Below are 26,127 nucleotides of genomic sequence, written 5' to 3'. Positions count from 1 at the left end.
ATTCAGGCTGTGAAGCAAGTGAAAAAGAAAGCTTAATTTTGTTAAGACATTGAGATCTTTGAGTTATTTGTTAGTAGTTAACTACCCTATTACTAAAATACTGCTCTCCGTGGTACCTGGCTCATAGTGTTAGTGGCTCAGTCATGTCTGACTCTTTGCGACCCCATGCACTGTAGCTCGCCAGGCTCCTCCGTCCATGGGATTTTCCAGTCAAAAATACTGGAGTGGGTTGCCATTTCCTGGCTCATGCCATTTACTGGCTCATGGCAGGAACTAAATAATTTTGTTTACAAAAGTAGTATATCCATGGTGTAAAAAACAATCTAAATATTACCCCTCAAAAGTTACAGAATTTGAAAGTCACTGTAATCCCTCCTTGATAAAAAACTATTGTTTAGAGTTTGATGTATATGATTATAAACTGTATGTATAAGCTTACATACAAACATTAGGTGACCTGGCATAGTGGCTTAGTCAGACTGCCAGGGTTCAAATTCCAGCTTTTTGTCTATGAATTCTTGGGTAAGTTACATAACCTATTTGTCCCCCATTTTGCTCATCTTCAAAAAGTGTTATCTCATATGGTTGTTCTGAAGATTAAATGAAATAATTTATATTTTGCATACAGCATTGTCTTATAAATGGTGTTTGCTGTTATTAGTAATTGTACTACAGTTAGCAGTAGTATAGCAGGTTTTTTTTTTCTTCATAGAAATGGAAATCGTAATAAACATACAATGTTTTTTTTAACACTAAGTATAGCTTGGACATTTTTCCCATGTCAGTCTCTACAGATTAATCTCATTTTTAAAAATGATGGCATATAATTCTAAGGGTGTGGCATATTGTTTTTAATCTTACCCCTCATTGATTGACATAGGTCTCTTTTGGTCTAGAGACTTATGAACTAAAGGGGCAAGGTATCTGCACCCACATACTCAGAATGCCAAAGTGTAGCAAGGACTGGGTACTGGGTATACATAATATAATAAAGTTCCCATTTGGCAAGTGGGGAAGGATGGGAAATATACAGTAGTCATTTGTCCAAGGACCCCAGATCCTTATGGTGGGGAATATGGTCCTGTTTAGGTCTAATTCTAGTCCTTGGGAGGGACTCCCTTGTCCATTGCTCTCCAGGCTTCTTGTTGATGCATTCTGGGAGGTTTTTTGGTTATTCTTCTTGGTCATATGTGAAGTGGACATTGCATGTATTTTGGGGTAGTTTGCTCTGCTTTGTCAGCATATTTTCTGCTCATAAAATGTTGGGCCCCCAAGGTTAAGACCCTAGGGGCAGAGGAATCAATTGGGAGATTGGGATTGACATATACATACTATGATATATATCAACTAGATAACTAATAATGACCTGCTGTATACAGGGAACTCTATTCAATACTTTGTAATGACCTATATGGGAAAAGAATCTAAAAAAAGGGTGGAGATATATATATATATATATATATATATATACACACACATATATGTGTAACTGATTGACTTTGCTGTACAGCAGAAACTAACACAACACTGTAAATCAACTATACTCCAATAAAACTTTTTAAAAAATCATAAAATTAAATGAAGAACAAAGTTCAAGGACTTAAATTATCTGCTTTTAAGATATCATAAAGTCTGACACTTATCAGTTAACTTACTTTTCAGCAAAGACACCAAAGCAAAAAAAAAAAAGAAAAGAATGAAAAAAAAGGCATCTGTGGCTTACTTAGGCAGTGAGGATTTTCAGGGAAAAGCTGTCGGAGAAGAGAGAAGTCCAGAGAAGTGAGCCCCTACTTTGGTGCCATTTCTCACTTTGTAGAATTTGTTAACCCAAAGGTGATGACTATGGGAAAGAGAAAGTGAACATAAAGCAGTGGCTGAGAGATGGGGAAGCTAAACAGAGCTTTGGGGATGAGGGGTCAAAAACTAGAGTTCAACTGAAGAAAACGTTTTAATCCAAGGATATGTGTGGTGGTGGTGGTTTAGTCGCTAAGTTGTGTCCAACTCTTGTGACCCCATGGACTGCAGCCTTCCAGGCTCCTATGTCCATGGGATTCTCCAGGCAAGAATACTGGAATGGGTTGCCATTTCCTTCTACAGGGTATCACTTATCAAAACTAACCATATGCTAGGACTTAAAGCAAGTCTCAACAAATTGCAAAGCACAGAAGTTGTATACAGAATATTCTCTGAGATTAAAAGAGATATTCTTTGAGATAGATATTAATAACAAAAAGATAAGCAGAAAATTACCATACATTTTGAAATTAAGGAATAAACTTCTAAATAATCAATGAGTTAAGAAATCCCAGTGAACATTATAAAATATTTTTAGTTAAATAATAATGAAAATATGAAAATTATATGTCAAATTTTGTGGGAAGAAGCTGAAGCTACATATAGAATGAAACCTTTTATAGATGATAAAGAATAAAAAGTTATAAATCAGTGATCTCAGTATTAACTTCAAGAAGCTAGAAAAAGAAGAACAGATTAAACCCAAAGAAAGCAGAAGGAAAGAAATAGGATAAAAGCAGAAATAAAATAGCAAAAAACATACAACATAGAGAATCAAGAAATTAAAAAGTTGGTTTTTGAAATGATTGATAAAATTCATACAACTCTGATGAGACTATTCAAGAAAAATAAAGTATAAACAAACAATATTAGGAATAAAAAGGCGGGTATCTAACTGATTTTACAGACATTAAAAAGATAGCAAAATAGTTATATACTTTATATCTAATACATAATAGTTTCAGATTAAGGCTTCCCTGGTAGCTCAGCTGGTGAAGAATCTACCTGCAATGCAGGAGACCCCGGTTTGATTCCTGGGTTGGGAAGTTCCCCTAGAGAAGGGATAGGCTACCCACTCCAGTATTCTTGGGCTTCCCATGGTGGCTCAGATGGTAAAAAAATCTGCCTGCAATGCAGGAGACCTGGGTTGATTCCTGGGTTGGGGAGATTTCCTGGAGGACGGCATGGCAATCCACTCCAGTATTCTTCCCTGGAGAATCCCCGTGGACAGAGGAGCTTGGCAGGCTACAGTCCATGAGGTTGCAAAGAGCTGGACACAACTGAGTGACTAAGCACAGCACTGTTTCAGAATAACATTGCTAACACTGTTGTTAATACTAAATTCATTTAAGATTTGTGTTTTTTGTCTCTAGAGTATGTTCCATTTGCTGGGTACAATCAAATTATTGTCCTTTAAATAATTCTTTACTAATTGTTAGATCATTAATTTCACACAGTTTAGGTTGAACTAATTTTTTAAAGAGGAAAATATAAGACATGTTACTGACACTATGTCCCAACTTTGTAATTTTTATGAGATATAATGACTTAAGTAAAATATTTTGTTTAGAAATGCTTCCCCTTGTTAAATTCATCTGTTTTTATCTGAGGCTATTTTCCTTTTGATTTTCAAAAAAAATTTACTCTGACATTAGTCAATATTTAACAGGCTTTTAAAAATGGATTTATTTCAATAAATACAATATACTTAAAATTTTGAAATCAGAAACAGAAAATAGGCTAGGTCCAAAAATCACTCCAAAGAGCAGCTAAGTCATATTTTGACACTAAAAACCAAGTGGAAAAGAAGTCAAAATTTTCATTCTATGTTTCTTTCCCCTTTGACTCAATTTTTCTTTTTCTTTCTTCCTTTTCTTAAAAAAAGAGAAAGTTCTCTATCTTCTGACTTCTTTCCCCAGTGAGAAAATGAGTGTGGTGATTACAGATTTCACCAGTTTCTAATTTTAGGCACTGTTTTTATTCATATCAAACATATAGTTTTATTGAAAAAGCCTCATCTTCAGAGATAATAGGGAAATTATTAGAAAAACAGGAATAGTTGAAGTTATAAGCCTGTTGATCTGCCAATGGATGGGAAATCCTTCCACTTTGTGTTACTTTGCTTTTGCACCTGAGGCAAAAGGTACCACCTTTTAACATAGGCCATTTTCCCAACATTTCTTACTTTTACTTTTTATGCCTTTTTCAGCCCTTAAAAATGTTCCAACTACCAATGGCTTCCACCGATAGGGCTTAATTCCCTCAAATGGCAAAGAAGTTGTTTATCCCTCACCTCAGGAATTTATTCTTGGCTGGTTTGTCCATTAATTAACATAGCTGTGGAATTCTGCTTCATCCAGAGTATCCTGCTAGTGTAGGAAAACACTGTTGTGATTCTTTTTTGGAGTAGGGAAGGAGAACTGGTGACAGCAAAGAATGGCCCAGGGCATGGGTGCAGAATAGATTCGCAGGTAATGTTTCATTTTAATTTCTTCAAGAATCTTGTTTGAGAAACACTAAAAGATTGGTCAAAGTTCTTCCTGTTTCCCAGTCTTTCCAATAGTACTTTCAGACCAGCATTCTTTAGTTTAAAAACTTGTTCTTCCCCTTTACACTAAACTTGGTCACTGGTTCACCGGCTTCCCCAAGCCCAGTGTCTTCTAGTGCTAAGTTGCTTCAGTTGTGTCTGACTCTTTGCGGCCCTATGGACAGCAGACTTCTAGGTTTCTCTGTCCAAGGGTTTCTCCAGGCAAGAGTACTGGAGTTGGATGCCATTTCCTACTCCAGGAGATCTTCCCGACTCAGGTATCGAACCCTCGTCACTTTCCTCTCCTGCACTATCAGGCATGTTCTTCACCCCTAGCGCCACCTAGAAAGCCCACTATCCTCTAGAGTGGCTTTAATTTTTATGTTATAACTCATTTTATGTTATAACACCCTAATCTTATATTCCTCTATCCCTTCATTTCTCAGAACACTTTAGCCACTCACTTCCAAGACCACACTCTACTCCTTGTTATAACCAAGAATTTCTCACCTCTGAATCTTAAGACACTCTATTATTGTCATAACACATCTAAGGCCTCCTGGCAATAACTGTGGTTTACCTTGTCTGTGGTTCTCAAGCTGAGGAGTGAGGAAGAAAGGAACTAACTCCTAAGGGCATTCATCTGAATCTAGGAGATTTGCTTAATTTGAAAACCTCCACAGGTGACTTCAATGGGCATCCTACAGGTAGTATTTCTCCTGCCCTCTCTACCTGATATAAACCACTGAAGGAACTGGAGTAAGTGTCTCCTGTGTTCAAATACTGACACGTCACTTATTTGTGTGAATTCAATCTCTCTTGCCTCTGTTTTTGCATCTATTAATATAAGATGAGGATAGTATTATCACTTACCTTATAGGATTAAGTGAAATAACAAACATATAGTACTTGGAAGAGTGTCTGCAGGTAAATAAATGTTAAGAATGATCATCATCATCAACATTTATATGCCAGTGATTTCCACATCTCTTATCTTCAGCCTGGGTTTCTCTCAGTGCTTCAGATTGTATCAGTTGCCTGCTAGACATGTTTTCCTGAGTAACTCTGTGCACTTCATACTTACATTTAAATCTTATCATTTTTTTTCTTTTTAAATCTGTTCCTCTTCTCAAAGGTTTTCTATCAAATCTCAAAATGCATCATCACATCAGGTTACCCAAGTCAGAATCTAATAAAGAAAAATAGTATAGATGAACTTATTTGTAAAGCAGAAATAGAGACACAGATGTAGAGATCAAACGTTTGGATGCCAGGGGAAAAGGGGTGGTGGTGGTGGAATGGATTGGGAGTCTGGGATTGACACATATACACTGCTACTGCTACTGCTAAGTTGCTTCAGTCATGTCCGACTCTGCGCAACCCCATAGACGGCAGCCCACCAGGCTCCCCTGCCCCTGGGATTCTCCAGGCAAGAACACTGGAGTGGGTTTCCATTTCCTTCTCCAATGTATGAAAGTGAAAAGTAAAAGTGAAGTCGCTCAGTCGTGTCCGACCCTCAGCAACCCCATGAACTGCAGCCTTCCAGGCTCCTCTGTCCATGGGATTTTCCAGGCAAGAGTGCTGGAGTGGGGTGCCATTGCCTTCTCCGACATATACACTACTATGTATAAAATAGATAACTAACGAAAACCAACTTTATAGCACAGAGAACTCTACTCAATGCTCTGTGGTGACCTAAATGGGAAGGAAGTCCAAAAAAGGGGGGATACGTGTACATGTAGAGTTGATTTACTTTGCTGTACAGAAGAAACTGTCACAACATTGGAAAGCAACTATACTCCAATAATTCTGGAAAAGGGAATGGCAACCCACTCTAGCATTCCTGCCTGGAAAATCCCACGGACAGAGGAGGCTGGCATGGGGTCCATGGGGTCACAAAGAACTGGACATGATTAAAGTGACTTAGCATGCGTACTCCAAAAAAAAGGATCTAATCAATTTCCAAAACCTGTTGATTGTATCATATCCATTTTCATCTCTACTACCATTGATCTGATTTCCCGTCATTCTCTTTTTTTCTTTTCGACTACTGCTGCAGTTTCCTTATTTCCCTCTTATTATTGTCTATTTTTCACACTGCAAGCTGGTATTATTGTTTCCACTGATTAGAAACACTTTATGCCTCCCACACCCCTTCACTGCCAACCTTATGTCTTTCAGGATTAAGTCCAAATTTCTTAAAATGGTTTACTAGACTTAGTTTTTGGAGAAGGAAATCACAAACCACTCCACTGTTCTTGCCTGGAGAATCCCAGGGATGGGGGAGCCTGGTGGGCTGCCATCTATGGGGTTGCACAGAGTCGGACACAACTGAGGCGACTTAGCAGCAGCAGCAGCAGGCTTACTTTACTAGACTTATGGGCCCTTGCTTTCCTTGTTGGTGTTTTCCTCTAGCTCCTTCTTTCCAAACCATGCTCCTACTATACAGAACTTGTAATGCTTGCTTCTTTATGTCCTGTCATTTGTCTAGGCTAGGGAAAACCTTTACTTCCCTTTTTCTAGATCAAAATATGGTCTTTGGACTACTGGAGGACCTGGGACTTTTACGGAGGTCTTCAACATCAAGATGATTTTCATAATAATATTAAGACATTAATTCCTTTTTCCATTGTGTGGACATAGGCACTAATAGTGCAAAACCAATGGTTTGTAAAACTGCTGGCATTTTAGCATGAATCAAGACAGTGACACCAACTGTACTACTATTCATTGTATTCCTCACTGTGAAGCACTTAAAGTTTCACTTGAGAATGTCATTGATGAAACAGTAAATTAATTATGGTAGCCTAATTAATGGCATCCCAAAGATGCCTACTTCCTAATCCCTGAAACCTGTGAATATGTTATTTCACTTGGCAAAAAAATATTTTGCTGATGTGATTTAAATTAAGGATCTTGAGATAGGGTGGCTACCCTGGATTATCTGGGTAGTTCAATGTAATTGTAAGAGTTGTTAAAAGAAGGAGACAAAAGGGTCAGAGTTAGAGGAGATGTGATCACAGAAGCTAAGGAGACAGAGAGAGGGAGAGGGAGAAGGGGAGAGAGGAAGGGAGTTGTGAAAGATCCAGCTAGGTCCTGAAGATGGAGGAAGGAGCCATGAACTAAAGAATGCAGGTGGTCTCTAGAAGTTGGAGAAGAAAATAAATTATCCCTGGGACTTCCCTGGTGGTTCAGGGCTAGGATTCCACATTTCCACTGTATGAGGCATGGGTTCAGTCCCTAGTAGGGGAACTAAGATCCCTCATCATGGCCAAAACAAAACACCCCACAATTCTCCTTGAGAGCCTCCAGAAGATATTGACTCACCAACACCTTGAGTTTAGGATTTCTGACTTTCAGAACTATAAGATAAATAAACCTGTGTTGTTGTAAGCCATGAAGTTTGTGGGAATTTCTTACAGCAGCAATAGGAAACAAACATTAATTTTGCTAAGTTTTAATACTTGAGATGGTGACTGCAGCCATGAAATAAAAAGACGCTTACTCCTTGGAAGAAAAGTTATGACCAACCTAGACAGCATATTAAAAAGCAGAAACATTACTTTGCCAACAAAGCTTCGTCTAGTCAAGTCTATGGTTTTTCCAGTAGTCATGTATGGATGTGAGAGTTGGACTATATAGAAAGCTGAGTGCCGAAGAATTGATGCTTTTGAACTGGGGTGTTGGAGAAGACTCTTGAGAGTCCATTGGACTGCAAGGAGAGCCAACCAGTCCATCCTAAAGGAAATAAGTCCTGAATACTCATTGGAAGGACTGATGCTGAAGCTGAAACTCCAATACTTTGGCCACCTGATGCAAAGAGCTGACTCATTTGAAAAGACCCTGATATTGGGAAAGATTGAAGGCAAGAGGAGAAGTGGACGACAGAGGATGAGATGGTTGGATGGCATCACAGACTCAATGGACATGAGTTTGAGTAAACTCCGGGAGTTGGTGATGGACAGGGAGGTCTGGCGTGCTGCAGTCCATGGGGTCACAAAGAGTTGGACACGACTGAGCGACTGAACTGAACTGAATGCTTGAATAATGTTTAAAAATATTTTATGCCAAGAAGAGCAGTCTTTTCTGTTCCATAAGGTGGCTATCTGTAGGGGGAAAAAAGCTCACAAGAGATTGAGTTATAAGCTTATTCAGCTGTTTAAAAAAAAAGGAACAGTATTTTTATGTCAGAATGAATGACAGGTCAATAATGGTTATTCATTGTTGGAATAACCAATGGAAATATAGCAGAGATTTTCTCAAAAAATGAACAGATGAGCCTAACACTTAAAGAAAACAACTGAGAATGACAAAATTTGACCTTTCACACAAAAATTAGCATTTTAGAAAAACTGTATTCATCACTGTGAATTTGACAGTTTCTCAGTATTTAAAGACTTTTTCTGATGTCTGTGAAAATAATATGTTCTTTATATATTGTATAATGAAGTGTGCAACATTTAGGAGACCTGTATGACTCAGCAAATCAATGTTTTTCTAAATGACCAATCCATAATGTTACAAAATTATGCATGGAAAAAAGATCTTCCTGAAGTGTAAGGTAAACCAATGGATTTGTACTGTAACAGAGTACAAAAAGTTCATTGATACAGTTTCAAATCTACATTTCAATTAAGAAACTATACTAGTCAAGTTTGGGTGTGCTATTGAAGAAAATATTACATTTAGCTACTAATATAGTCTTCTCCCTTCCCCCAGTCACATGTCTGTATGAGGTTGTATTTTTTTTTTTTTTTTTTACATATTTCAACCAACCACAACCAGTATGGTAACAATTGAATGAAGTAGTATATAGAACTATCCTGCTGTCTTCTACAAATCAGGCATTAAGGAAGTTAAAGATACTTGCAAAAATGTAATACATTGTGACTCTATTCACTAGTTATTTTTTGTTTTTGGAAAATATGGTCATTTTTCATACCAATATGTTATTTATGCTAATATATAAAGGATTTATAATTATTTTTCAATGAGTTAATAGTTTAAAATTTTCTCAGTTTTAATCTTTAATATGGTAAATATCAATAGATATAACACACAAAGGAAAACTCTTTAGAGTTTTCATTCAATTTCAAGGTTTAAAGGAGTCCTGTGATCAAAACAGGACTGCTGCTCTAGCCTATTTCAACTTCCCCTCTGGATTTTAATTTAGATTTTAAAGCTTTATTTAAAAAATATATTTTTCAAATAAAAATCTGTTTATTTTGGAAGCTTTTCATGTCAATCATTATTGGATATGAAAATCCTATATACTCCCTTAATAATACATTGCTGCTGCTCCTAAGTCGCTTCAGTCGTGTCCGACTCTGTGCAACCCCAGAGACGGCAGCCCACCAGGCTCCCCTGTCCCTGGGATTCTCCAGGCAAGAACACTGGAGTGGGTTGCCATCTCCTTCTCCAATGCATGAAAGTGAAAAGTGAAAGTGAAGTTGCTCAGTCGTGTCCGACTCTAGTGACCCCATGGACTGCAGCCTACCAGACTCCTCCATCCATGGGATTTTCCCGGCAAGAGTATTGGAGTGGGATGTCATTGCTTTCTCCAATAATACACTATACTTTACTTATTAGCATTGTATTTTTTGCTTTATATAATAGTGTGAGAGATATAATTAACATATCATACAGCTCACCTATTTATACAATTGGTAGTTTTCCAGTATATTTACAGAGCTATACAATCATCACTCAATTTTATTTATTTATTTATTTTAAACTTTATTTATTTAGACTGCATTGGGTCTTGGTTGTAGCACGAAAGTTTGGTTGCTCAACAGCATGTGGGATTTTAGTTCCCCAGCCAGGGATCAAACCCATGTCCCCTGCATTGGAAGGCCAATTCTTAGCCACTGGACCACCAGGGAAGTCCCTCATCACTCAATTTTAAAGCACTTTGATCACCCCCTGCAAAAAAACTTTGTCCTTTAATAGTCACTCCCATTTCCCCTCAATTCTCCAGCCCTAGTAGAATTCACTGAAGCAGTAGCCTGCTAATCTATTTTCTGTATCTATAGACTTACCTATTCTGGATACATCATATAAACAATCATACTTTGCAACTGGCTTCTTTCACTTAGCATAATGTTTTCAAGTTTCATCCACCTTGTATGAGCTCTTCATTCCTTCCCTTTTGTGCCTAATAACTTTTCTTTGTATGGCTATACCACTTTTGGTTATCCATTAGTCAGCTGATGCACATTTGGGTTGTTTTTCTTTTGCTGCTATGAATATGGCTGCTGTGCATATTTGTGTACGTTTTTGTGTGAACATATGTCCTCAATTCCTTGGGTGTATATCTATTAGAATTACTGGGTCATGGTAATTTTATACCTAATAGTTTGAGGAAGGCAGGAATGTTTTTCAAATGAAGTGTTTTCCAAAGCACTTTATGCTCCCATTAAGTACAGTACAACAGTTCCAATTTCTTCTTAACTTATTTTTTTTTCGGTTATAGACATATATCCTAAAAGATCTGAAACGTTATCTCATTGTGGTTTTAATTTGCATTTCCATGATGGCAAATGATGTTGAGCATCTTTTCGTGTCCATTCGTATATCTTCTTTACAGAAATTTCTATTCAGATGGTTTGTCCATTTTTAAATTAGATTGTCTTTTAATTGTTGAATTATAATAGTTCTTTATGTATTCTAAATATTAGACCTTTATGAGATATATTATTTGCAAACATTTTCTCCTATTCCTTAGATTGTCTTGATGAGGTCCATATTATTTATTTTTCCTTGGTTGCTTGTGCCTGATCCAAAGTCAAGAAGATTTATACTTAATGTTTTCTCCAGAGTATTTTAAGGTTTCAGCTCTTACATTTAGGCCTTTGATTCATTTTAACTTTTCAAATGTTATGAGTTAGTAATCCAGATTCATTCTTTTATATATGGATATCCAGTTGTCCAAGTAACTTCTCTTTTAGTCTGTTCATTTATTCTGGAATCTGAATTCAATTCCGCTTATCCATATCCTTATGCTCTATGCTTTTGCCAGTAGGGCCACTAATTTTGTTTTGTTTTGTTTTTTAGAACGAACTCATGGAAAGACCATTCATTAACTCAAAATAACCAAGTCAAGGGTGGGAATCAGCTTCTTCGCACTACCAGTTTAGGAGCTAAAGATGCTCCTAAAGTTTCAGGAGCATCTTTTTCATCAGCAGCCATCAAAATCCCACCCAATGGGATTACGTTTTGTTTTGTTTGTTTTAAATTAATGTCATTGTGTTTGGCCAGGGTTGGTTAACCGAAAATGTTACCTCCAGGCTAAGAATCACTGGTATTCAGTCCAGTTTATTTAGGGAGGTAGATGAGCAAGGCCAGAAGTAGACAATAGAAGTACTTTGGCTCAGCCTTTAGAAACGCGCAAGGTGTCGGCGGGAGGAGGCTGGCCTGTCAGTACGGTTCTAAACAGAGACTGGGCACCGGAAACTTTTCCTCAGGGGATGGACTCGGGCCCGAAGCACAAGGCCTATCTCGGTGCTGCGGTGATTAATTCATCTGTGCGACCACAACTAAAGCCCGCTCTCAATCCTCCAGCCTCCGGGGAGCCCCGCCGCCCCCAACGAGTTTTCCCGCGTCGCCTTTCCTCTTTCCCCTCTCCGTCCTCACTGAGCGTAGCGGAAGTGACGCAAGGCGTAGCGGAAGTCCCTCCAGCCGCGGTGTTGTGCTGTTGGGTAGAGAGACGGATTTGTAAACCCCGGAGCGAGGTTCTACCTACCCGAGGCCGCTGGTGTGCGGAGACCCCGGGGGAAACCACCGTCACCATGTCTGACCAGGTACCAGACTGAGAGCCATCCGATAGCGGTGGCCAAGGCCTTACTCTGCAGGTCCGCCTGCTGATCGGCTGGGGCCGGGGATGGAGGCGCGGGGGAGGGGAGCGCGGAATGGGGGAGGGGGCGGCCGGTGGGGACTGGGCTGAAGAGGGAGGGGAGTAGACTAGGGCAGGAGACGCCCGGGCCTGTCGCGGGCCTCTAGGAGCCACCCTGACCCTCTCCGGGCTGGCTCATCACCCCCTGTGCCCCAGCGCCTCTGGTCGCGGCCTCCCTCTATTCGTCCCCGTCTTTTCTCCGGGGCGGACCCAGGTGCAGAGCCCAGCTTCCACTTTCCCAAGAGGGTCGCTGAGGATCCCGCCCGCCTGCCTCTCTGGAGAACTCACTGCAGAAGCAGGGCCCTAGGCCCCAGTTATATAACGGGAGAGAATCCCTGCCCCGGAGGCTCTGTGGCCCTGAAAAGCTGGTGGACTCCACTCCCTGATTCTTGGTCTTTAGATAGTCGCGAAGTGGGACGTGGGGACGGAGGGAGGGAGACATTGTCTCGTGTTGCTGAGAACCTCGAAAGCTCCGCTTTCCATTTGGATTGCAGCTAGGCCGCCGCTGCTCTGCTCTGAGTGTTTTTCCGTGTGGGGGTGCAGAGCTGTCGCCTCTTTCCTTTTACTTTCCCATTTCTCACTCGGGATTGGTTCAGTAGCTCTCCAGTTGGAAGAGAGCACTCAGAATAACCAAGAAACAAAGTAGAACGAAACTGCTAGAGCTACAGAAAGCATTTCATCTGGAAGTTAACCTGAAGATGACTGATAACCTTTGAGGAAAAGGATAGGAAAACTTCGTGTGCGTGAAGCAGTTGCAGAACATTTGCAGAAAGCTTCGTGTTATAGCAGAGTGCTCCATCTCAGTGTTATTAGCAGGAATTTACTTGGGATTTGCATTCAATCAGGAGTGTTCGATTTTCCGTGGTGAGTTTTTCTTCCTCATTCATTCCTAGTTAACGTTGTTTGTGGCTGATGGGCTTTGCTGGTGGCTCAGCGTAAAGAATCAGCCTGCCAATGCAGGAGATGCGGGTTCGAGCCCTGGGTCGGGAAGATCCCCTGAAGGAGAAAATGGCAACCCACTCCAGTATTCTTGCCGGAGAAATCCCATGGACAGAGGAGCCTGGAGGGCTGTAGTTCATGGGGTTATAAAGTCCTACACGACTAAGCGACTAAACAACAACAAAGTGTTTATGGCTAGTTTTTACTTTATAAGGTTTTTGTCTGGCCTTCGTTTTGTTTGCTTAGATGACTTTGACTTTTTAAAGTATTTTTGAACCTTTTGCTTGTTTAATGATAGTTATTTAGAAAACTGTTTCTCATTGAACTCCACAGTGTACTTGAACTTTTAAATTTAACACACTATTCCCTTGGCTTTTAACCCAGTTCAGTTTTGTGCCACTTGGTGAGAGCAAGTGAGGCTTTTGTGGGTTTTTACTGTTGCACAAAACGTACATTTATAAGGTTAAACCATAATCTAGATTAGTTTTGAGTGGATCTTCTTACTAACAGTCTAGATTAACTCCCAAATTGATACCGGAACAGAGTTATAACTATCTCCATAGGTAGTTGTTTACTTGATTTCCAGGGAGGAAAGAAAGGTGTAAATGCTTTATTTCATCAGCCTTTTATTTTGATGCTCAGAAGTGGCTAGGAAGTATGTTGAAATTTACTATGTAGTCTGAGGAAAGAGCAGTGTACAGAAGGAATTATAAAGTGAATTGTAGAATTTATTGCTCCAGTTTCAATTCCAGCTATTTAAGAGAAACTTGAAGAAATAAAGGACCTAGGACACTAACAGGTGGCCAAAACTATTTTCACAATAATGTTGGGACATTGTCTTTTTCACTTTCATTCTTTCATGGGGTTTTCTAAAGATTGACATGACCTGGGATATCACAACAGATTGAAACATAGAGGCAGATGTGGAAATTCAGCTGCTTTCTATTAAGCCAGATATTGAAGAGATTTGCAAAAAATGCAAAACAGTGCCACTTTTCTTACTAATTTTGTTTTTAAAAAAATGTCTTTTTAAGATTGAAGCTTTATTGCTACTTTCAAGAAATTGTTTTTTATATACACAGTACCATTTAATGAGGGTATCATCATATCCTTATAGGTGTTTCATATTGTTACTATTAAAATACTTTTCATAAGTATCAGTGTGATTTAATATCCTAAAATTAATTATGTGTTTATAAAACATAATTCAGATAAACTGCAGTAGGTACAACCAACCTAACAAAAGCTTTATGGAGTTCTAAATGATTTTTAAGAGGAATCCTGAGACTATAAAGTTTAAGAACTGTTGCTCTATGCTGATCAACCAATATCATTATTAATAATCAGGAGCCAGTACACTATTAGTGTTGTAGTGCTAGGGATTTAAAGAGATAAGAAGTGGAACTCTTACCCTGATGAAGCTTATGAGTGAGAATCCCAAGGTACTCCTGCGCCATACCAGTAGCATGAGACGACCACAGTCCCCAGAAGACAGTCTTAATATCAACCAAGTTGTTTTAGAATGACATATATTCTGAGGCCCCTCTCGGAGGGTTTTTTGTCTGTGCTGAAGATACTGGAATTGAGCAATAATTTCAAGTTAAAATAGGTGGATGTTAAAGTCATGTAAGACTTGAATTGCTGGGTTCTGCATTGATTAATAGAAAATGATTATTTTTGGAATTTGAGTGAAATAATTTCTCATAATTCTAACAATGCTAGCATTGTCCAGTGGACCGTTTTTGAATAATCCTCTAATACAAATTCTGAACCTGAGGATCATGAATCCTCAGGGCTGAAAATCCACTGAAATTTTATGGCAATCTGTGGTTTTTTTGCATGTGTATTTGTTTAGGGAGAAAGGATCCATAGCTTTCATTAGGGGTACATGATCCCTCAAAAAGTTTAAGGACTAGCCTTTAACCAATAATAGAGATCCGATGGTGTGCTTACTTTTAGCCTGATTTCACCTTGCAGCAAAACTGAGCACAATATATAGACCCAGATGCCAATGTCAAACTGGTAAGGATAATTTGTACAAATATTTTTCCTTCTTTCTTCCCTGTATTCACAGTTATAGTGTTTCTTTTCCATACTCAAGTCATGAAAGACAGCATGGACTTCAGCTCTTCAGTTTAGGTCTGTTAAATTTGTAATAATTGGATGACTGGTTTGGTTCAAATGCTAAATGAATCTGTTGTAGGTTTACTCTCTCCATCCCAACCTCAGAGAGAGGAGGGGTGGAGAGGGAGACAGATACTGATTGATTGAGCTCCTTTTATCTTTAGTCAAGGATATGGAAACCTTATGTAATTTCGGCTATCTGTTGGTACCTAACAAACTGCTTAAAACATAATGGCTTAAAACAACAGTCTTGTTTTGCTCATAAATCTCAATTTTGGCAGGGCTCTGTGGTTTTGGGCTCATCACTGCTCCTTGACGCGTGGGGCCTTTGCTGGGATTACTCAGGGGGCTGTGGGCTGTAATGGATGGCTTCTTCATATAGTCTCAAGGCCTCTCTGAGTGGTCTTGTCATGTATTCCCTTCAGCACAGGGACCCCAGGATATTCAGACGTAGGCAGCTCAGGGCTCACAGGATAGTGTTCCAGAGAACCTTGGGTAGAAACCCCAAGCCTCCTAGAACCTAACTTTGGAAATCACTTTTGCATTCTGTTTGTCAGGCAAATCACTAAGTTCAACTCAAATTCAAGGGAAAGGCATTTATTTATTTCATTGTAGAGACAATTGACATATTAGTTTCAGATTATACAATGTAATTATTTGCATATATTGTGAAATGATCCCCAGGATAGGTCTAGTTAACAACCATCAACACACACAGTTACAGATTTTTCTTGTGTTAAGAGCTATTCTCAGCAACTTTCAAATATACAATACAGTATTATTAACTATAGTCACCAAGGAAAAGACATCAAGATTCCATTTCTTAATGGGAAGAGTAACAGAGAATTTGCAGTTATCTTTAATCTACCACACTAGTTGTATTTCTTTTGTTAGGATAGCATCATTCCCTGCAGCATTATTTATATCCCCCTGTTTTTGGTGTTCGCTGATCTTCCTGTTAGCCTGAGATGGCAGAAGAATATGATAAACTAGGTGTATATTGAAGTTCATAATTATGTATACTACTTACCTCGTAGAATAAATATGTTACACTGATGCTATGACTTGAGCATTTAGTTACTGGTACATATGCATCACCAACTCGATGGACGTGAGTTTGAGTGAACTCCTGGAGTTGGTGATGGACAGGGAGGCCTGGCCTGCTTGCAATTCATGGGGTCACAAAGAGTGGGACTGGACTGAACTGAACTGATACAAAGTATTCCATGCCCCAGGAGAGGAATGATACATTCTGTCTTCTCTCTGACAGATAGATACATGAAGTGCTGCTAGTAGATGTTGCAAACATTGATTATAATAAAACATTTCAAATAAAATGTGAACATTACTTAATAGTATTTTTAAAACTGAGTATGATTATTAGGGTTAGAGTACTTACGAGTGTTAGTGGAGTAGTTCAGATTTCAAAACTAAAGCAGTTGTCAAATATCTCTTGATTCTCATTAGCCTCCCCCCATATCAATTAGAATAATATTATATATTATAGCTTTTATATATAGTGTTACAATTATTTAAGTACCTTTCACCATTACACTGTTTGCTTTCCAGGGTCAGAAATCAGGCTTTACTCACCCTTTTTTTCTGAAGTGCCAGCAATGACTGAATACTTAGTAAAAGTTTTTAAAGGAGTGAGTGGTAAGAGTCATTCATTTAACAAGCATTTATTGAATGTCAGTATGTTCCAGGCACCATTCTAAGCCCCAGAACTGGAAGGTTGTCTCAAAAATGTGAAGCAGCAGGTATTTTCCTCTTCCTCTTTCAATTCCCTTTATGTTTTGTTATTGACGAAGGGTTGATTGTCATGCAGTAATTTTCCTTTTATGATGTTTGCATACCTTCTTGGTCTTTACTTCTATTAGCAATAGAACTAGTAACTTTATCTCCAGAGTTGAATCATTTGCTTCTTCCAGGACATTGGGGTTGTTATGGATAACAATAATCCCAAGTGGTTTGCAGGATCTCAGTTCCCTGAGTAAGGCAGTAGGGGATTGAGCCTGGGCCCAGGACAGTGGAAGCGTCAAGTCCTAACCACTGGACCGCCTGGGAATTCCCCACAGATAATTTTCTCAGCGTCATGTTTGGTATCTCATTTTTGAATTTATTGAAATTGTGTTTTGTTCTTTTTGGTAATTAATTCTCTTGATACTCTACTTTAGAAAAGTCATGTGGGTAAGGTCACACAGATCCTATTATTGAATACTTAGTCTTACAGTTTAAATTATTTTGAAATTCCTACAACATGATTTAAGTTTATTTAAAGATGTGTTGTAATTGTTATTCTTTTATATTTTGACCATTCTTTTTGTATTTGATTGCCTTTACTGAGCTAGTGAGAATCTGAAGGAAAAGACCTGAAGGAAGCTAGGGTGGAGTTCTATTTGCTAGACCCATTGTTCTCAATAGCTAAGGCCAGATATTTTGAAAGGTTTTACTGAAGATTAATACATATATGAAAAAATGTACATAAATGTACAGTTTGCTAAATTTTCACAAACTGATCACATCTGTGCAGCCCGCACCCATATTAAGAATGACTGTCCTGACTGTGTGCGTGTGTCTGAGTGTGTGTGTGTTTCTCTGTCATGTCCAACTGTTTGTGACCCTATGGACTGTGGCCCACCAGGCTTCTCTGTCTGTGGGATTTCACAGGCAAGAATAATGGAGTGGGTTGCCATTTCCTCCCCTAAGTGCAATCATACAGTATGTGGTTCTGTGTATGGCTTCTTTTGCTCAGCATTGTTTGGAAATTTGTCTGTATTATTGTGTATAGTTTGTTGTTAAATCTCATTACTATGTTGCATTCCATTGTGTGACTATACCACAATTTACTTATCTCTTCTGCAATTCGATACACACTGAGGTGGTTTTCTAGAAGCTGTTTTTTTAACATAAGCCAAATGCTTCCTATTTAGACCACCTCCTATGTCAATTTGGATTGCTTCTGGACTAAATAACAGAAAATCTGATATATAGTAGGTTAAACAAGTATGCAGTTTGTTTTTCTAATGAAACAAGTCCAGACATAAGATGTTCAGGGATGGTCAGACAGTTCCACTATGCCTTCTTACTCCTTTCTCCTTAGCAGATGTCTTCACTGAAAAGATAGTCTCCTTTTGGGCAAGATGACTTTGTTTCTTTGTTCCAGGCAGGAGAAAGGAATGGAGAAAAGAGAAAAAGTATGCCAAAAAGTATATACCAGGAAAAAGTATGTCTGTCACTTTATATTTCCATGGCCAGCACCGCATCACGTGGCCATGAGAGAAGCTTAGAATTTCCCCCACCCACCCCCTGCCGGCAAATTTAGGAAGAAGGGGGACATGGATATTGGATAGGTAATTAACAATGTCTGCCATACCTCTCTACATTTGCATTCTGTACTTCTGGATACAGTGGAGCCAGTTTGTTCTAGGCTTTGCATAGGTCCACAGTATGGCTGCAGAGAGTAGGGGTTATACAACCAGTGGGATTTTCAGTTATAATTTTTAGTTCTTGAGAAGTTGTCTGTGTTTGTCTGGTGTTAAACTGCAATTGTAGGGTTGAATGTAAATTTTCAGAAGTCCCAGTGTCTTGACAGGTTGACATAAACCTCCAAGTTATGGAGCTAAGTCTGGTCAGTTTTATTCCAAATGTCTGGTAGTGTCTCCTTAAGTTTGCACATAGGTAGCACGAGCTGAAACTATATGAGTATGTCCTTTTAGAATTGTGGTAAATCTACTGAAGTTTGAGGGAGATGACTTTATTGTAATTTGGGATTTTGTATCTTTTAACAATGGATATAATTATTAGAATCATCCAGTTTAATCCTTTGTTGAGCTTTCTTTATTAGGAAGTAAAAAACAGACATATAGTAAGAACTACAGTTACAGAAATTTTGGAAACTTTGAAGGTATTTTAAGTGATTTATTATGGACAAATTTAGTGCATATATAATTATACCCATATACCCATCTCTTGACCTATCTTATTTCATCTACATGACCCCACACCACTTCATAACATCATTTTGAAACTAGTCCCAGACATTGTATTATTTCATCCACAGATATTTCAATATGTATCTCTAACAGAGATTTACTTTATTTTTTTGGCCCTGCCATGTGAGATCTTAGTTTCTGGAATAGTGATCAAACCTGTGCCCTCTGCATTGGGAGCTTGGATTCTTAACCACCGGACTGCCAGGGAAGTCACTCAATATGTGACTTTTTTTCTTTTATCATAACCAGAAAATTTTCTAATGTCGTCAAATAAGAGTAAATGCGATCTTTATTTTTGGTTTTCCCCAGAATCCCCCCTCTTTCAGAAGAATGAACAATCCTTGTACAACTGGAAGGGTCAGTTTCAGGCTGGGAGTAGTTAAGTGTGGTGCTCTTTCCCTGTGATTGAACTGTCAACATACGGATTGTCATAGAGATTTTTAGCAAAATTTTTGTTTTTTTGACTTTGAAATGGCACAATAAAATTCTTTTCTTGAATTCTGTGCATTTGTAAATGAGGATTGTTGTGTTTTGTGTCCTTTCCTGTTTTGTTCTTCTTTTCAGATCCAGCCATCTTCTATTTCTAGGCTGTTACATTTATATCTTGGTAAGAAGAGTTGATAGCGCCTGGTGTCTGATAAATTCTTTTCTACCATTCTAGTTACCATGATTCAATCTCTAGATGACACAGACCTGAAAATTTAGAGATTTCCAGTTCTTGCCTTTGATCTTGTACGTTCCTTTACTTTTCTTTACATTACCAGTTTCTTCTGCTCTGGGGCTGTGTAACCTTCCCAGCCTAATAAGCCAGCCCTCTCTGGGATTCTCTTTTCTCTCATGACCTACTGTTCTGGGTCTAGTGCTGAATGCTTTCAGTGTTTTGTGACTAGTGTGCCATACCATTCTGTATTGGCAGCTTCTTTTTTTTTTTAAACAGGGGAGAGAAGGAAAGAAGGCATACAAAAGACACTGAGATTGCTAGAGACAAACTTTGGCCTTTTTCTGTACAAGATCTTCTCATTTTCCAGACTAGTTTGTTGAAGGAAAAAGGCACATGAAAAGTTAGATGACTGCATCGGGCAAGCGTGAGGCTGTTAAAGAAGTGGGTACAGATGGCATTGCTCTTGTGCTTCAGAGTTGGGAAAAGATTGTCAAAATGGAGTGACTAAGGAGAGTGGCAGTATTCTTGGAAATTTCAAATTCTAGTGTTCACATGTTTTGTGAAATTGAAGTGAATGCTGAAAGGATTTTGTTTGTATTGACTGTTGTGTACGGTAGAAGTATGAAACATTAGTAAGATTTTGTGGTGTAATACAGATGATAGTGCTGTCAGCTTAACTCAGCCAGCATTAAATAATTGCCTGGTGAAAATGTGGACCTCCTCCTTGTAAACTTGTAGGAAAGTCAAGACATACAAAACTGTCACAGAAAATGTTAATTTAATAAGCATATTGAGTATCCTTAAAATACTAGACACTGTACTTGACCAGAAATACAAAGAATAAGGCATGTCGATAAGGAACTGAATCTTGTGGGAAACACAGATATGCAGACATGTGGTTATAATAAAATTAAAGTAAGCAGTGTGAGAACATTTAAGAGGGTGATCAGGGAAATGATTTTGTAGAAGTGATGCTTAAGTGTTCTTAAAAGGGGAATAGGGTAAGAAAGGGCACACTAAGCAGAGGTGAGTAACAGGTACAGGGATAGTGGAGATAAGGCAGAGAGTGCCATGTTTAAGGCGTTGTAGATAGTTCAGTTTGGCTGGAGCGAAGAATATTATTAGCAAAAGACGTAGGAGAATAAGGCTTGCTTGCTAGGCAGGGACCAGCACATGGAGGACCAGTATGTGTCAGCTAAGGAGTTTGAACTTAGTCCTGAAGATTCTGGGCAGATCAGATTGCGTTTTAGAGAAATGGCTCTGGTTGTAGTTGGGAAGAATTAATTAGAGGGAGCTAGACTTGTGACATCTGTTATACCATTGTGGTATTGCTAATGAGCAACAGTGACTGCCTGAAATAAGGCAGTGGGATAGAGAATGAGAATCACTAAGAGATATAGTTGTCAGAATGGTGAATTATTAAGTATGAGATTTAGGAGAGGAAGATAGCCAATGATGACTACTAAATTTGTGTTGTGTGCAGTTGAGTGTGTGTCAGACATTTATTGTAATTGGGAATCCAGGAGGAGTTGTAGTCTTTTTTGGGTTTTGGTTTTCAGGAAGAGGAGCTAGAAGTAATGCACTCAGTTTTAAGTTGAGCTACCCATGGAGACATCCAGAATGGAGATAAGTGTTCAAGCTCTTAGATAAATTGAGTGAAACTCAGAAAAGTGGTCAGGTTATTGAGAATGGTTAGTATCTGAGAGAGAGTTGGAATTGTAGGTCACCCAGGAAGATGAAGAAAAAGAAGCTTAAAGACTTAGGACCCAGAGGAGCACCAGCATTTAAGGAAGTGGTCAAGATGAGGGGACATAGAATCTTAGAGGTCAAAGGTAGAGAGTTTGAAGGAGTCATCAGTGTCTATTGTTCAAAGATAAGACTTTAGATTGTCCTTTGGGTTTAGCAGTAAGAAGTTGAACTGGTAACCTTGGTGAAAGAAGTGTCAATTGGAGTGGTGGGGTATTGTATAAACCTGATGGCAGTGAGTTGAGAGTAAAAGTGGAAATAGCAAATGCCGATAGGGAAACAGTGGAAACAGTGGCTGAGTTTATTTTTCTGGGCTCCAAAATCACTGCATATGGTGATTGCAGCCATGAAATTAAAAGATGCTTGCTCCTTGGAAGGAAAGTTATGACCAACCTAGACAGCACATTAAAAAGCAGAGACATTACTTTGCCAACAAAGGTCCGTCTAGTCAAGGCTATGGTTTTTCCAGTAGTCATATGTGGATGTGAGGTTTGGACTATAAAGAAAGCTGAGCACCGAAGAATTGATGCTTTTGAACTGTGGTGTTGGAGAAGACTCTTGAGAGTCCCTTGGACTGCAAGGAGATCCAACCAGTCCATCCTAAAGGAGATCAGTCCTGGGTGTTCATAGGAGGGACTGATGTTGAAGCTGAAACTCCAATACTCTGGGCCACCTGATGCGAAGAGCTGACTCATTGGAAAAGACCCTGATGCTGGGAAAGATTGAGGGCAGGAGGAGAAAGGGATGACAGAGGATGAGATGGTTGGATGGCATCACCGACTCAATGGACATGGGTTTGGGTGGACTCCGGGAGTTGGTAACAGACAGGGAGGCCTGGTGTGCTGTGGTTCATGGGGTTCGTGGGGTCAGACACGACTGAGCTACTGAACTGAACTTAAAAGAAATCTGAAGAAAAGTATGAGTACGACTTGAGATGATAGTAAAGGGAGAATGTTTTTAAATAGAGAATAAATGTCTTTTAAAGGATATGAATACACTGCCAATAGGAGCATTAAAGGAAAATATTAATCCCAGTTGGAAAGTTGAGGGGAGATGTGGTTCCCAGAAGAGTTCTTTACATACTGGACTTCAGATGATGGATTTCCGTGAGATGACTTCAAGAGAGGTTATGGTAAAGGGAGGATGTGTATTACAGGTAAAGGAAACAAGGACAGCAAAGAGCTGAAGATGGAAGGAAGTTTATAGACATGTTCAGGGAATAGCACAAGTCCAATTTAACCAAATCCTTGGGTTGTAAAGAAAGTGGTGAGAGAAAAATGGGAGTTAAGGTTGGTACTGGAGGAACTGAATGCCATGTTGTGGACTTTGTTTCTAGGCCTTAAAGTACTGGGAGCTATTAATGCTTTCTGATGGGGCAGTTATACAGTCAGAGAGGGGCTTCCCAGGTGGCGCTAATGGTAAAGAACCTGCCTGGCAATATAGGAGACACAAGAGACGCAGGTTCGATTCCTGGATCGGGAAGAACCCCTGGAGAAGGAAATGGCAACCTACTCCAGTATTCTTACCTGGAGAATCCCATGGACAGAGGAGCCTGATGGGCTACATACAATCCAAGGGGGTCGTAAAGAGTTGGACACGACTGAGTGCACGAAAACAAACCAGTCAGAGAAGCTGTGCTTTTGGAAAGGGTTCTGAAGCAGTGTGGAGGATGGATTGGAGAAGAGGGAAGAACTCTTTTGTTCTGAGTATCCTCTGTCTAGGAAACACTGGAGCACAGTCAGTCCCATTGTGCTGATGTATTGCTGATCCTCTTGGAGGGGGATGTTTTCTTCCTTGTGGAAACTCAGATAAAGCTTCTTAACACACCTTCTCTCAGTTAAAGAGGACTCAGGGCTTCTTTGCTCTTTATTGCCTTTCACTGCATGGAATAAATTGTCCTTGTCCTCTCTCAGTACTTAAAGGAAGAAGGAATTGTTTACTTTGAATATAAATTCAGAGAAATGTGGTTGTGAGACTGTTTGAAGACAGTCTTCTAGTTTTCAGGTGAAATACTGTCTCACTAAAGAAGGTTAATTTTGCCAGCTGCCATAAAATGCAGTAGTCAGCAAATGTTGAAAGTACTGCAGAATGATAAACAGGCAAGAATTCATACTAATGAAGTCAGTTCTGTTATCTAAGCATTTCCCTGGACTCTAGCCTGTATCTTAAATTTAAAAGCTACTTCTAGTTTAATATATTTTGTTAAATTTTGAATGTTAAAGAGTTTGTTAGTTTTCAGTTACTGGCATGAAATAAACAGGTAATGGACCTGTTACTTCTGAATTACAGAAGTATATTAAATTGTTAAGAATATACAATATTCTGATTGTATGTTCTTAAGTATACAAAATTCTTATTATATATTCTTAAGTAAGTTGGTTGTATTCTTACTAAAGGGCTTCCCTGGGGCTTAGTGGTAAAGAATCCACCTGCCAATGCAGGAGACTCGGGTTCGATCTCTGGATGAAGAAGATCTGGAGAAGGAAATGGCAACCCACTCCAGTATTCTTGTCTGGAAAATCCCATGGGAAGAGGAACCTGGAGGGCCACAGTCCATGAATTTGCAGAGTCAGACATGACTTAGCAGCTAAACAACAACCGTTCTTACCAAGAGTAGATTAACAGCTTGAAATTACTATGAATAATAAAGAAGTATATATTTAAATAAGTGAATAATATGGTTGCCAAACTAAGTAAAGTGCATGGGAAAGCTACTTTTATCACACCATTGAGTGAAATTTACCAAGCTACCCTTTTACTAAAAATGGCTTACCTTTCTTAATACTTCATGGCAAAGTTGTTTAACTAGTTTATTCTAACTTCATTTTCTTATGGTATAATTTGTAAGAGGGTTATACTCTTTCCTTCTGTCTTCCAATTTTGTTTGCTCTTTACTATTATTACTTACCCTGCTTGGGCTTTTTTCTTGTTCCAGTTTAATTCTAATTTTTTTTCACCCAAGCCTAATCTTTTGAAATTGGATATACTGCTTCAGATAGTCTAAAATAATAACTGATATAAAATGATTTGTTTTGACTTGAGTACATTAAGCCAATACTTTGCTGTTTGATTTTCCTTCCTAAAAAGACTTTGCTTATGTTAATATGATTAATTTATATTTCTTAGTACAGTTTTGTAATTGGAGTAGTTAATTTTTCCCACTAGGTTGTAAGAAAATAACCTTGGATTCAAAATGTTTGGTCAAGGATTCCTGGAAGATGAGCTTCCTCTGACTGGTAGTAGTTGACTGTAAGATAATGGTTTCCAGGTTGTTCCTTTGCCTAGAAGCATTAGTATTGGCTGGTAATTAGTCAGAAGTGCATATTACAGACCTACCCGAGACCTACCGAATAAAAAGCTGGGTGTGAGACCCAGCCGCCTTTTTAACAAGTCCTTCCAGTGATTCTGATGCATGGTGAAGTTTTAGAACCTTTACTGTAGGATTATAATAAAAGAGACTTCTTTCATGATTTTTAGTAAACTGTTGTTTGAGAGAGTAATTGACTTAGAACCTTTTTTGCTTGATTGACTGGCAGAGAAAATAAATGCTTGCTGTATTTTTAGTTGCAAATTTTGTACCCTAAGTCAAAGTAATGGATAAGTAATTAAAATAGCACATAGAAACTTTTATATTTATATGTACTTTCAGGAAGCAAAACCTTCAACCGAGGACTTGGGGGATAAGAAGGAAGGAGAGTATATTAAACTCAAAGTCATTGGACAGGTGAGTTTCATTATTTTTCTCCTTTGACTCTGGAATGTGTGAATGATTTCTGAAACAGAAAAAATGATTCAACTAAGGCAAGTTATTAAAAAGTGGAGTTTCATTTACTGTATGTGCATCTGTTAGAGGTAGGAGAGGGTGATACTGTATTTTTAAATTGTTCCACTAGGCAACTTATCACTTTAATTTCTTCTAGTAGAACTTTTTCTTGTTTAGCATGCTTCAGTGGCAAATACAGTGACTACTATTAAGTGATAACACTAGAGGCCTTACACAAAAGAGCCTCTCAGGCCTTTTCCTGATCCCTTTCTCTCTGTTGGCACCTGATTTCTCCAGACTCTGATCTTTATCTTATTGACCCTTTTTGAGATGCTGCTGCTAAGTCGCTTCAGTCGTGTCCGACTCTGTGCGACCCCATAGACGGTAGCCCACCAGGCTCCCCTGTCCCTGGGCTTCTCCAGGCAAGAACACTGGTGTGGGTTGCCATTTCCTTCTCCGTTTGAGGTGCTAATAGATAATAAAGGTTAGCTGGAAATTAGTGGAGGAATGAATTTTCATAGTTGTTTTTTTAAGGGACAGAAGAACTGGTGCACTCTCACCATGGAAGTGTGAGAGTACATTTTCCCACATTCTCTGAAACATGGGGTATTATTATACCAATCTTTTAGTTTTGGGCCAGTATGATGATATTGCTTGGACTATTCATTATAATTTTTGTGTGGATAT

The 26,127-nt window shown here is 38.8% G+C and overlaps 1 protein-coding gene across 1 annotated transcript in view; it reads left to right on the top strand.

Moving 5' to 3' along the window:
- Nucleotides 1–11,772: 11,772 nt before the first annotated feature.
- SUMO1 (small ubiquitin like modifier 1) overlaps nucleotides 11,773–26,127 on the top strand; it is a 28,481-nt gene continuing 14,126 nt past the window's right edge. Inside the window, exons 1-2 of the mRNA XM_061381724.1 lie at nucleotides 11,773–12,120; nucleotides 25,327–25,401. Coding sequence (XP_061237708.1) covers nucleotides 11,788–12,120; nucleotides 25,327–25,401 — 408 coding nt within the window. The 5' untranslated portion in view covers nucleotides 11,773–11,787. The remainder of the gene's footprint in view (nucleotides 12,121–25,326; nucleotides 25,402–26,127) is intronic.

The sequence above is a fragment of the Bos javanicus genome, chromosome 2 (genome assembly GCF_032452875.1).
Source record: "Bos javanicus breed banteng chromosome 2, ARS-OSU_banteng_1.0, whole genome shotgun sequence".
Taxonomy (NCBI): Eukaryota; Metazoa; Chordata; class Mammalia; order Artiodactyla; family Bovidae; genus Bos; species Bos javanicus.
The sequence above is the reverse complement of the archived record's forward strand: the minus strand, read 5'-3'. Positions and strand labels throughout refer to the sequence as shown.